We start from the raw sequence: 13,987 nt of genomic DNA on the forward strand, positions 1-13,987 counted from the left end.
ATAGATTATGTGCTACAGAATATATCCTATAGACTATAAGCATATCACTCTGAGGTATTTCAGCGATGAAAGGGTTGGGGCATAAACCCAATTCCAAATCCTATTTGCTATATTTATATTTTCACACTAATGATCACCCTGCAGCTCACTGAACGTCCATGTGCCCTTAGACACTTGATGGTCACTTTTCTTACTTCTTAAGCATCCAGGAGCACTAATCCAGCAAAGGCTGCTGGCTGAAGAGCATTATGAAAAGAAAGACATTCCTGCCACACACCTGGGAAGCAGGGATCAAAGGGATCACTCTGCTGACTCAGCAATCTCCTGTAAGAACAGCCCCAAATGCAGGAAGCACTGACTCTGCAATGACAAAACAATTATTTAGGAGGGATTTAAATGCGAAAAGAACTTTTTTACACTCCATTGCACATGGCAGAACACAATTGTGATGTCTCAGCTCCACTCCACCCATTTCCCCTCATACAAATACCTGGAGGGCACCAGATTTCCACTCCCATTGGCAATTTTGGTTGGCACATATCATTTCGGTTGGTCAGAACATACTAAACTGACATCCCCTCCAAACAGGAGGGACAGAGAGTGAAAGCTCTCCCCAGGAGGTGGGGACTCCTCCTGAAACACCCACTGCTGTCTCTATAAAGCTGGCCCCGCTCCTGCTCTGCCCTGCTCTCTGTCGTATCCTCCACGGGGCAGATCCAGGCACCTCGAGCACCATGGCCCTTTCCGTGCGCACGAGCAGCGGGTCCCGGCAATTCTCCTCTCGGAGCGGACTCGGAGGGGGATCTCTGAGGATGTCCAGTTCCAGTGGTGGAGGAGGCTTTGGTGGCAGTGGGCTTGGCTTTGGTGGGGGGTCTGCTGGAGGGTTTGGTGCAGCTTCTCTGTTGGGTTCGAGCTCTGGCTTTGGTGGGGGCTTTGGGGGCAGCTCAGGTGCAGGATTTGGGAGCAGCTTAAGCAGCGGCTTTGGTGGAAGCTTTGGAGGTGGTATGGGTGGTGGCTATGGAAGTGCCTTAGGCAGTGGGTTTGGGGGAGGTTTGGGAAGCGGTTTTGGCAGCGGTTCAGGTGCTGCTTTTGGAAGTGGCTTTGGTGGTGGCTTAGGGACTGGTTTTGGAGGTGGGTTTGGCCCTGCTGGTGCTGGGGATGGTGGCATTCTTTCTGGCTCAAAAAAAGAGACTATGCAGAACCTCAATGACCGTCTGGCTGCGTATCTGGACAAAGTGAGATCTCTGGAGGATGCCAACACCGAGCTGGAGCGCAAAATCCGCGAATGGTATGAGAAAAATGGCCCTGGCACTAGCCCCCCTGCATCTGGGAATGACTACAGTAAATTCTACCCCCTCATTGAAGATCTTCGAAACAAGGTAGCAAAGCAATGTATTTAATGTATCTTTATAGTTGTAACTCAATAGTATTAATGAAGACAACAAATTTCTTTCGGAAACCAAGAGCACATTTGGTACTGACATTTGCAGAGACCTCTGTCACCTTGCACCGGTGACATGTGGTGAATTTTTCCTATACATTAAAGCAGTTCTGTAGCTGTGTCACAGAGTGATTTGTCTAATCTGAATAAAGGAGAAGGCAGTGATGGAATGCAGTTCTACAAACCCTTGTAGAACACAAAGTTTAAAGCTATTACAAAGCCATGAAGCCTTTGTGCTGTAATATCATTCTCTGAACACTGCTTGTACTCTAGATCATCAATGCAACCATCGACAACGCGAGGATCATTCTGCAGGTTGATAATGCCAGACTGGCTGCTGATGACTTCAGACTGAAGTAAGGATATCTTAATGTTATAAAAACTCCTTAGGAAAAAATTCTTTCGTACTAAAAATCTCTTTCCTTGTAGAATACTTGTAGTATAATTACTAAACAGTATTATAATAATTATGTGTTTGAAGTTTTCAAATTAAAGCTAAAATAAAACACATTAATAGTTCGCATTTGACCTCACTGGCCATGTAAAAAATAATATTTAATCCCTTGATGCACAGGTACGAGAATGAAGTGGCTCTTCGGCAGAGTGTGGAGGCTGACATCAATGGTCTGCGCAGAGTCCTGGATGAGCTGACCATGACCAGGGCAGATCTGGAGATGCAGATTGAAAGCCTGAATGAAGAACTGGCTTATCTCAAGAAGAATCATGAAGAGGTAATTTTTTTCCTTTGTGAATTCATAACAAGACACATGAAATTGTGAAACATCAAATTACTCCCTTATTTAAGCCAGTGGGAGTTCCTGGCTTTCATTACAGGTTTTGGTTGCTGGTTTTTTTTGAGTTTGCTAAGTGAAAGAGTGCGACAAACAATCTACAGATTCTTGTTGAAACAGAATTTATATCACATATGTTTCTTTACATATATTTTGGTATAATATTCTGTCTTTTATTAACGGAACTTTGTCTTTATTTTCAACCTCTCCAGGAGCTTCAGGGCATCCAAAGCAGTGAACTTGGCCAAGTCAGTGTGGAAATGGACGCTGCTCCAGGGACTGACCTGACCAAGCTTCTGAACGATATGAGGGGACAGTACGAAGTCATTGCCGAGCAAAACCGTAAAGAGGCCGAGGCGTGGTTCAATGAAAAAGTAACAACCAGAGAGAGCAAACTCAGCAAAATGCATGGGAAAATGAGTTCAATTCTTGGAACAGTAAAATTACACCCCATTCTTCCTTGTCATTTCAGAGCGGAGAGCTGAAAAGGGAAATCTCCACCCATACCGAGCAGCTCCAGTCAGGAAAGAGCGAGATCACAGATTTAAAAAGGACTCTCCAGAGCTTGGAAATAGAGCTGCAGTCTCAGCTTGCCATGGTATGTTCTGGGAAGCTGCTGACTGCTCAGAGCCAATTCGGCAACTTCAAAAGTCTTTTTAGACCTAATCCTATTCCATAGAATTGAGGCTTTGCATTTCTTTATGATTAAATCCTATATTCTTTTAGTTCCTAAATAGCAGTAATATATCTAACTGGATTGCAAAGAGCATGTCACAAAGCAGATGAGTTTTACATCACATTTAGGGAAGTGACAAGGGACAGTTTCCAAAAAGAAAATAAAACCTTCTGAGTAATGCAGCTGTGCTCACTCCCTTAAACTACCTCAGTTGGTTTTGTTAAGAGATTTTTTTTTCCTTAACCAGAGATTATTTAATATCCTTACACAGAAAAAATCCCTGGAAGACACTTTAGCAGAAACAGAAGGTGGTTACTGCGCTCAGCTGTCACAAATCCAAATGCAGATTGGGAACCTGGAGTCCCAGCTTTTCCAGGTCAGGGCTGACATGGAGCGCCAGAACGCGGAGTACCAGCAGCTCCTAGACATCAAGACCCGTCTGGAAATGGAGATTGAAACCTACCGGCGCCTGCTGGATGGAGAGTTTGTGTAAGGAACTGGTTGACACAAAATATCTCCCTGGGTTTATTTTCTGTAGCAAAATCCTTTCCAGGAAAAAAAGAGGTGAAGTAAGTGGAACATTCTCCAAGCAATGGTAAGGCACATACAGTGATCTGAAATATCACTGTGGCTGAGGAGAGTGAGCCATTCTGTTCCCTATTTAAATAACCTACCAATGTCACCATGGAAAGGGAATTTATCCTGCTCCTATCAAACATCCTGCAATAGTGCGTGTCTCTGATTCCCTTTTAGGGGCGCTGGACAGGCAGTTACACTTGAAAGCTCATCCCTGACAGGGTCCAAATCTCAAACACAATCACTGGACTCTTCTCAAGGTAGGTAGAACTTGACTGAATAAAATGTTGTTTCTAAAGTCATTCTTACAAATCAAATAATACTTGTTATCCTGTTTAACTACACCATAGAGTTCATTAAAATCAGAAGCCAATTGGAAAGGAAAAGGGGGTACCTGGTCATGTGCTGCTTTGGTTTATCATTTTTAACACGCTGATAAATATTTTTTGTTTTGTTCATGATGTTTAGATCCAACCAAAACTAGAAAGATCAAGACAATTGTCGAAGAAGTGGTAGACGGAAAAGTTGTTGCATCCCACGTTAAGGAAGTTGAAGAGAAGATATGAGGCACAATCTGATGTGGCAAAGGATCCATTTGCTCCAAGCCAAAATGGATAAATAACTTTATTCTTTTGTATGAAGTGATAAAGCATTTGGCTTTGTACTCAGAATCTTTTAGATAAGACAAATTTGGCACTTTTATTCCTTGCAGACATGCCATATATTTCCTGCTTTACTCTATCAGCATTACCTGTATGATTTCCACGGTGTTCTTTAAAAATATCATCAAATCTCTGTTCAATAATCAGAAATATGAAGCACACATTTAATCAGATTTGCCTTTTTATAATCTTTAGTAATCAATAGATAAAATAATTTTGCTGTTCTAATCTCATTTTCCAGTTTTCATCCCTAATAAAAAGAACTCCACAAGCTTTAAGGTATTAGTGTCCCTTTATTCTCCATGACCCCCTCCAGCTGCGTGGTGAGCCAGCAATAAAATATGAACATTGAAAGCAGCTAGAATTCAAAGTTCCATAAGTCCTAGGAAAAATGCAATTGCTCACACCTACCTACCTTTAGCCTCCAGGAATCTCATGGCCAGGTGTTCCCTTTACACCTGAAAAAAAGATAGAAAAAGAAAGCATGAGTTCATCCCACCCCAAGTGCAATACCTGGTGTTTGTCTGACGGATTCCTAATTGTTTTCTATGTCACTGTTTTCATCCCATCAATGACAAACACTGACAATATTTTGGGTTTAGAACTACACAGAACAAGGATAATTGAGACACTTGTAGAAAAGAGAGTGGACAACAGCCGGAAGACAGTCAGCTGAGGAAAAGAAAACACAAACACAGGATCCTTTCACATGTGCCAACAGACACAGCCAAGAACAGGGAAGTCTCTTTACAGCAGGAGACTTTTAAGTGGTTACTTTGACTTCTAAAAAGATGTGTGTCTTGTGAAAGTTTACTGCCTTTTGTCATTTCATTGATGTATATTCTCATTTAGGGCCAAAAATTAATTTCTCTCTTTGCTAAATTTTAAATTTCTATCGGATTTGGAAAAATTTTTTACTGCATTTCTGGTATTGTGCACTACTGAAAAAAGATTAAATAAGCAAGAGGTAAAATGAAATAGGTAAGAGCCATTTTTATCAGACCAGATCATTGGGATCACACAGTGAGCAGGAAATGAAGAAGCACGGCACATCAGACAATCAGTCCTGTCAGGAAAGGGTGAAGAACCCCACATACATTGTGTGTTGTGTGTACTGAGCACACCAACGCCTGGCACAGGTACTGAAACACCACCAGAGACAACCCAGACCCTTTTTGACAGCAGTGATGTGTCTGAAGTGTACATTCACCAGACCTTTGCCCTCTGCAGAAGAGGAGCCAAGGCCTTACCACAAGTTGCACCAGCACTGCTCACCACCAGAAGTGCTGGTTCCTCTCCCTCCTCGTTGTGTGTCTGCCCATAAAAGAGGATGCCCAGGAGCCCAGCTCATGTCTGAAACGGGACAGTCCTCAACAGTGGGTCAGGTCAGACACCCGAGGCTTCATCTCACTGAGCGTCAAATACCTTCAGGGATGGAAATTCTGGGACACCCCTAACAATGGAGGAGGCACCTGCCAGCGGCACTGCCAGCAACCCAGCTATGCTGCTGGGAAGCTCTGTCTTTCCACGTCCTCTTGCCAGAGCACTTCATGCTGGGCAGCTGCAACTTCATCCTTTGCTTCTCTCCCTTACCCTCACATTTCTGAGGTTATAAAACCCCACAGTTACAGCGTAACAAAAACATTAGGACATTGATACATTCATTTCTGCGCGTAATTTTGGAATAGTTCTTCTAGTGCTATCCTTTGCTGCATTACCCTGCTGCCAGTTCGGGCTGACAGGCTCTGAGCCCCCCGCGCTCCCCGAAATGGGCCGCTGCCGCTTTAACGGCCCCGCGGCCGCAGCCCCGCGCCGCCGGCAGCGGAGCCGGGAGCCGGGGAGGATGGGAGGAGGAGGAGGAGGAGGATGGAGCCGGCTCGGCTCCGCCGAGAGATCAGGGCAAAGTATGAATCGCTCATCACCCGAAATCAGATAAAGACCGTCAGCTCAGCAAGGACGCAGGTAATGCCTCCTCACAGCCACACACCTTGCAGAGTACGGAGCCATTCCCTGGCCGTACAGTTCCTCCCGCAGCCTCTGTGAGGTACAGTAATTCCTTTCAATGCAGCAGATTTTCGGGGAAGGGACGTGGATTTTACCGCAGTAAGATGTGAACTAGAAGAATCGGCAATAGATTTTGTCAAGGGTATGGATTCACGCTGAACGAATGCTGTGTAATTCATCAGGATGTTTTTCTGTCCCTGCAGCCGGGCTATTGCTGGGATTTAAGGGATGATGACATAGGCTGTAACAGGGTAACCTCTAGCTCCATGTAGTTATCTCAGAGGAAAAAAAGAATCCTGAAGAGAATCCTTTTATATACAGCAATCTTTGCCAATTTTAGCCCTCTAGTAAAGTACACTGTACCTTTGCAGGAGTTATTTTTTATTGCTCACAGTAAAAACTATGTTTTGCTCTTCAGCAAATATCAGTTGCTCTCTCATACAGCTTGATTAAATGTTACCAACACACTATGCTGCTGTTAGGGATTTACATACAACCAGCTCCAAACCCAGCTGAAATCAAATGGCAAAACAATTTTGAGCCACCAAATGTGAAGAAATTCAGGGGGGAATCAGGTATTCCTTGTAGTCAGGTATTGCTGGAATCCCAGAGGTTTGTTTTAAGGGCAGGCCAGACGCTGCTGCAGCCTGGCTGATCCACCAGCAGTGCCAGACACACGGCAGCTGCACACGCGACAGGGAAGCCAAGTTTATCTCTGTGCTGGCACAAAGCAGCCAATGCACATTGGTGTGATCCTGTCACACAAATTCTGCAGCACTCAGGCAAGAAAGGGGAAACAAAGAACATTGGGGGGGTCCCTTGCAGATGAGACAAACCTAGATTTTTCACAAAAATTATCATCTGGTAAAGATTCAATAGGTCAGTATGTACAGGGGAACAAAACCCTTATTTTCCTTAGTTCATAAGACCTGAATTAAAGAGATTACTTTCCTAAAGTCAATGTCATCATAAGAACCTGCATAAAGCAGTAAAATATGCAAAAGAGCAAATGCTGTTTCAAGGGCTTACAGCATCTTCACCACTTGCAGGGAAACTCAGAATCAAAAAAGAAAAATAACTTCTGTAAGCCAAACAATCGTTCTGGAAGTCACATGCAGGAACATACTATTGAAATCAAAGATAAGTCTAAATCTAAAATGACCCCACACATGATCAGGAGTTGTTTTTAAAAACTACCTTTAACAGGATAAAAGGAAAAAACCCTGAAATCAAAAATGCATTAAAATCAAAGCACCTTAGTCAAACTTGAAAGCTTGAACCATCTGCACTTCTTCTAAACCCCTTTACTCCAGAGGTGAGTAAGGTCTCAATCCAATTGGGTAATTTGTATGAGAACTCCTCTAGGACAAAGGTGCCAAGGATAGAGATGAGGCCACTTCCTATCAAACACAGTGGGATAAAGGCTTTCCCTCTACACAGAACAGAAAATATCAACCCCTCACTGTGAGCTTTCACACATTTATACAACTCTAACAAAAATTCCAACCATTTTAATGTGCCAATTTATTACCGGTATTGGAATGTTTTTAATATTGTTATCTTTTGTATGTCCCCTGTAGTTAGAAGAAGGCACAAGTAAAAGAATGGACAAAGATGCAGAAGCACTAAAGGCAGCCAGAGCAGAACTGTGCGAAGCCCGACGGCAGTGGCACCACATGCAGGTCGAAATCGAGTCCCTCCACGCTGTGGTAAGAGTCAGAAATGAACCTTGAAATCTCACGGAAAAAAGAAGTCTTGTTCTTGATGTAAACTATCCCACAGTCAATTTCTGTGACAGTCACAGCGACCATACTGCGGAAATCCATCACAGGAACACTCTGAAACACTCAGGAAATCCATCACTGGGGGGCTCCAGCTCCTCAGAGCCCTTGCTCGCACACACTGACCCAGCACGTGTTCTGCAGCAGGATCTGCCACTCCTGACACACGTGGTGTCCTGGTTTTACACTTCCCAAGCAAATACCTGCATGATACTCCCTCACCAAGCTCCTGGTCATTCTGTCTTACCCATTCACTGCACGTTTATGACCTTTTTTTAATGTGCGGACCAGATTCATCAATTCATTTGTGATAAATTCTCAGCCATTTGCTCAATTCAGCAGCACAGAAAAGCTCCAAGAGCACACAGACACTTCATTCAGCACTGAGCTGGACAGTGTTTAACCGTAAAATCAGAGGTCTGTAAACTCAAGGCAGTGGATTGCTGTGCAACACGTGGCTACACTTTTGTCTGATTTTAAATTAGCACAGATTTTACTAGAAAATTTCTCAGCCAAAGTATTATCTTGAAAGATTTACTCCTGTTCTTAAAGAATAATCTTACAAGAACCAATGTAAAAATACAGTTTGTTAAGGAAACCATGTATGTCTGTAACATCTTTGCACACAAACTTTCCAAATCTTAAAATATGACTTAAATTTCACAGGAAAAGGGTTTGGAACGTTCACTGCGGGCCACGGAGCAGCAGTATCACATGCAGCTACAAAATTTGGAAGGCGAGATTGAATGCTTGGAGAAAGAGTTGTTGGAAGTGAGAAGAGGAATTGAGAAACAGCTTCGAGAGCACGAAATTCTCCTGAACACGAGGATGAAGCTGGAGGAGGAGATAGCGACGTATCGCAGTCTGTTGGAGCAAGAAGAGAGCAGGTACTCACTGCTTAGAGAAAAAGATCTCACATTTGTCTTCCATTTCTGAAGGTCTCAAATAATCAGAATTGTAAATACATGAACTGAACGTTTAAAAATTACATAAAATTTTAGAAAAGGTTTCATTATAAGGTAGCTTCAGTGACTGGGGAGTTTCTGGTGCTCAGTGTCTCACACACGTGGCAGAGAGCAGCTCAGTCACTGCAGCCTCACTGTGGGTCACTGGGGCCTGTGTCCCCTCAGGTGTCACAGCACACGGGGCCAGTGTGCCCACACACGTGAAGTGCTGGGCAGGGAGTCCATGTCTCACACCAGGACAGACCCCTGCAGGAAACTGCACAGATATTGTCAGAAACTTCCTCAGTTCCGGGCTCAGAATGAGAAATCCCAATAAACAGTTAACACAATCAAACAGAATTTCTCATGGTTCTCACACTTTTAAATTTCTCACAGCTGTTCATATGACAAATTGGAATTAAAGTAATTCAGTACTACTAGATGCCTATAATTTTTCTTTTGCAGGTTCCGTTGCCCAATTCCTGCCCAGAAGGATGACAAAAAACCCAGCACTAGCAAGATCACCTTTATGCTGCCTTCAGGTGAGTTTCAGGCACCTTCTCCTTAAGGGATTTTGGCCCTAACTGTTCACAACTACTGACAAACTCCTGAATATTAAAAAAGGACCTTTTCCAAGGCATGGAAATACCTCCAGGTCCTGTGTACTGCCCTTGCCCTTCTGCATGCTCACTGTATACCTGCATATTCTTTTACAGAGGGTGTAAAGAAGCACAAACCAAAGAAGGTGGAACTGATGACAAAACAAGCAATCCTAGATGGAAATATCATGAAGGAAAGTGCTGAAGCTCATGGCACTGTACAGTAAGATAAACAGGAATTTCACAAAATAGCAATTGGAAGGAAAGGGTGGAGGTTACGTTTCAGTAGCTTTGAATTTTCCGTTACTTGGTATCTGTTATATCGTGCCCACACAGCCCAGGAGCTTTAGAAGCACAGTGAGAGCTCCTGAAGGTGCACTGAATGGCAGCGTTTAACAATACATTACATTTAAAAGTTCTTTTTATTACCATTGGCTTCGTAAGCAAACAATACCATGCTGGTGCTTCTGATTTGTAATTTCTATTTCTGTTAAGAATGAAACTATGAATAATTCATCTCGCTAAGGCTGAAAGCAAAGAGCCCAGACCACATTTGGGAAGTCCCTCTGGGGCATATTTATGCACATAAATTCAGGCTCAGCTGCTCCAACTTGCTCCTTGGAAACTCCTACGTTTCCCCAAACAGGGGAGGGAGAGCCTGGCTCCCAAGTAGGCATGTGAAAGTCTGTAAGGATGTGTTATTCACCCAAAATTGCTTTAATAGTATTGGATTGCCTCAATTTTTTTCCCTCCTGCTCTTTAAGCTTCTTTGTAGACTAATTTAATGTTACCTTTAAACACACTGTAGTGGGCCATTCCTAGCACTGAACCATAATCAGCTGCTGAAAAAATGAATGTCATCATAAGGTCCAGCAGCCAACCCCACGGGTGACGTTTATTTTTGTGCAGGAGCTTTGTTCATCACACTCTCAGATCTGCACAGAGCTGCTCAGCTGGGTGAGGCCCCAGAGCCTGACTTTCAGATCTGAATCCTGACACACACACAGAGAATTGAATCAACGGGATTTGGGTGCCTCAACATTCCTGGATCAGCTGGCTTTTCAATTCTCCCAATTTTACTTCTGCCCTTTAATGCAATATAGCTCCACGTTCTGAGGTTTGAGTCTAAACTAGATTTTCTCCTCCCTATTCTGAAAGTTTTCAGATGCAGGAATTCTGTCCTGCCCACTACAGTACTGAGGTTTCTTGCACAATTTTTGAGCTTGGATTCCAAACTTTCTCCTTGGAAACAAACTGCCTAAAGTATTTGGAGCAGTGGTTTTGTAGCCATGTCTACCTAAAAGTACAAAAACAGGAACATAATGAACCCTCACCCTTTATTTAGCTTCTCTGGAGAATGAACCTGGAAAAAAAAGACACCACTGCTATCTCAGTACCATATAAAATAACTCGAGTCTTTATGATGCCATTTGTCTCTCTGTTTCAAAAGCCATTCTGAAGATAGGTAACTAATATAGCCTAATAAATCATAAATACATTTTCTTTATTGTTTCAGGACAGAAAGAGTGGATGAAGTTATTAAGGAATGGGAAGGTTCTTTCTTTAAGGACAACCCTCGCTTAAGGAAAAAGTCCGTTTCCTTGCGGTTTGATCTCCACCTGGCAGCCACAGAGGAAGGCTGTTTGCACACAAAAAAGAAAACCCTCCCCGACATTGAAGTCAGGCTGGTGATGAGGAGATCCTGCAGCATCCCATCCATCAAACCTTAACCTCAGCCAATTCCCTCAAAGCACATCCTCCACAGGCTCCGGAAATAAGCAGTAGATGGACTCCCACGGCTGCTGCCTGCTACAACCACAACATCCTAGCCAGCACTTGGATCAATACAATAAAACCACTGAAGTCCTTTAACAGAAAGGGGGTTCCGGTTCCAAGAAACCAAACTTCCACAGGTTTTATACTCTGGGTGCAGCCCTTTCATATTCTCATTGTTGTTGTTTTGTAGAATTTCAGCAAATATTACAGAAATTAAACTAGAACTTTATAGGTTGACATATTCTGCCTTTGTAAAAGAGAACTTGTTTTCTCTTTCCAAAAATCAGAAATGCCTATTTGCTTCTCCTAATTATTCAATATTCCATTCACATAATGACTGGTGAATCCTTGCAATAATTTCTATCACAGCTGTCATACCTCCAGAAATATATTTTAAAATAATACTTTCTAACAGCAAAAATTACATACAAAAATACTCTTAAAATACATGAACTATAAACAAAGAGTTTTCTTTTAAAAGTGGCTAGTATTTTTAAATTCCTTTTTTTCAGGCAACAGCTGAGCAAAAACGTCTTTACATCCTTATAGATGCATTTAAAGTGTTGTTACAATCCAGTAACATTTTAGCCACATTGTTCAACTGATTTTGAAGCAGTAAATTCCCCTGAAAAATCGATAATTTTCTTACATGTCCACACACACCTGTGCTACAAGTCTCTTAGCCAAGGCGAATGAAATTACTCTCTAACTGTTCAAATGGGAGGAGTCAAACAAGCGCTGGAATGCTGGTATTCCATTAATTTTGTTCATTATAACAATGTGCTTTAAAATAGCTTCAACAAATTCCTCTTCTGACAAACACTACAGGTAAGTGATGCTGTTGATCTAGTCCATGTGACAAGTCACTGTTACACCAGGGTACAACTGTCACTCCTTCAAATTGACTGGGCAATAAAAGGGCTACAAATTCAACGTCCAATTCAGGCAGACTCCTAGAGTACCCCCCACTCCTACCCAAAGCTGCTGTGGGCAAACACAAACCCCAAGAGAAACCCTGCACGGAGGAACAGCCATCCTTCTTTAAAACCTCACAGGACAACTTTCAGCCAAGATCATATGAAGATGACAATGATTGTTTGTGAGGATTCTGAAGAGGATGGATGCCACAGCTCCCCCTGGAACGCTGGGATTGCTGGGCTCAGAGTCTGGAGAGCCCACACACGGGATTTGCTGGATCACAGCAGCATGTAAAGGATTGATTTCAGTGTCAGTATCTGCCTTATTACTTATGGCATGTGGACAAAAGTGATACTGCAGATTCTTTCAGAGTTCATTTAGGCTTCCATCCTTCGCCATGGTAAGAACAATGCATTGATATTGCCCTGTCCTGTCTGTACTGTAACAAACTCGCTAATTATCCTTAACCTGAATCATGAGCTGATGTTGTTACCACTTGAGTACTTGGCATCCTGAATGTATCAGCCTGCTCCAATATTTTCACTATGCAGCTTTTTTTTTGTGCTTAGACTCTGTATATTTTACAATACTTGAATTGAAACTAAGTTTTAATTGCTTTAAGGCACTTTAAACAGGGATATGAATTTACCAAAGTAAATTATAGTACTACAATAAAAAAAGTATTAAAATGAAGTTTGTCTATGCATATTTTGTGTGTGTCAATGTCTTCTCCTTAAGTGGAAAGGAGTAAAGAAAAATGCAAAATAAAAGTTGCAGAGAGGAAAATCTGTAGCACTGTAACAAGTGTTTTCTAAGATCCTCTCCACAATTAGAAAGACACAAATTCCCTCAGAATCTTTACCATACCATGTGAGTGTCTTTCTGCTACCAAACTTACTCTTTTTTCCTGGTAAATCCAGTCACCCTGGCTATTTTCTTCACGCGTGACTTCCTGACACTGACTTCAGTAGCTTCTCCTGCTCTAGGCCTGGTTCAAGTGGGCATTCTGGTTTTAACTAAGTTTTCACCTCTCTCAGTAAGTACTTATTTTTGCATTACTCACAAATTCCATCTCTCAAAATATAAAGAACTCTCTTTTGCTCACGAAGTAGTGCACTTCCACAAGAGTCAGCATGAACTCCACATGGGCATCAAAACAATAACATCTCCCCTCATTTTTAGGTCACTTTAAAGCTGAATTTAAAAAAAATTAACACTGAAGCTTAATACTGTGCCAGAGAATGCTTCATTTCTGAGGTTCTAATTAAATCCAGACCAGCTGAGCCTCTGCCAACCAGCACCTGCAAACGGCTGATGTAAAAACGAGTCTTATTGTCTCAATCTACTTCCCAGTGAATGTCTGTCCTCATTCCAGAGCTTACGAAACTGCTGGTAATTAAAACAGTTGGGTAAGAATTAGTTTTTACACCCCCCCTGGTGAGCACGGTGCAGTATAAACAATTCCATTAAATCAGTAAAACTACCTATATATTGCACAGGATATTAAAAAGTGTACGCTGGGAAAACCTTTCACTATCACAAGATGGAATTGAGGCACAGAGCACAGTAAAAAAAAAGAGAATAAAACAAAGTAGGAAATACACTGGTGGCTTTGAAAACATATAATGATTTAGAACTATTAGTATGGAATGTGAGTTTCCATAAATGTACTTGAACACCACAATAAACAATTAAGTTTTAAAAATAAATACCTTTGAAATAATTCAAAATTTAAAATTGAAGTTAAATTTTAAAATAATTAATAAATATTTCAAATTTTCGATTTTTAATTTAACATTAATTGCAATTTACACTATCA

General features: G+C 42.1%; 2 protein-coding genes across 3 annotated transcripts; both read left to right on the plus strand.

Moving 5' to 3' along the window:
* The first annotated feature begins 548 nt into the window (after positions 1–548).
* Positions 549–4,419, plus strand: LOC119712081 (keratin, type I cytoskeletal 12-like). The gene is made up of 8 exons (XM_038162955.1): positions 549–1,379; positions 1,715–1,797; positions 2,016–2,172; positions 2,445–2,606; positions 2,705–2,830; positions 3,180–3,397; positions 3,662–3,744; positions 3,953–4,419. The coding sequence occupies exons 1-8, from the start codon at positions 735–737 to the stop codon at positions 4,048–4,050; spliced, it is 1,572 nt and encodes a 523-aa protein (XP_038018883.1). The 5' UTR covers positions 549–734; the 3' UTR covers positions 4,051–4,419.
* Positions 4,420–5,975: 1,556 nt separating this feature from the next.
* KRT222 (keratin 222) lies at positions 5,976–12,320 on the plus strand. Of its 2 annotated transcripts, none has more exons than XM_038162960.1 (6): positions 5,976–6,108; positions 7,731–7,859; positions 8,598–8,818; positions 9,341–9,417; positions 9,592–9,697; positions 10,991–12,320. In XM_038162960.1, exons 1-6 carry the CDS (start codon positions 6,013–6,015, stop codon positions 11,202–11,204), a joined length of 843 nt encoding a protein of 280 aa, XP_038018888.1. In that variant the 5' UTR covers positions 5,976–6,012; the 3' UTR covers positions 11,205–12,320. The 2 variants fall into 2 exon arrangements, with proteins under 2 accessions (XP_038018888.1, XP_038018890.1); XM_038162962.1 differs by having other exon boundaries at positions 6,057–6,190.
* The last annotated feature ends 1,667 nt before the right edge of the window (positions 12,321–13,987 follow it).

Source organism: Motacilla alba, chromosome 27 (assembly GCF_015832195.1).
Source record: "Motacilla alba alba isolate MOTALB_02 chromosome 27, Motacilla_alba_V1.0_pri, whole genome shotgun sequence".
Classification (NCBI taxonomy): domain Eukaryota; kingdom Metazoa; phylum Chordata; class Aves; order Passeriformes; family Motacillidae; genus Motacilla; species Motacilla alba.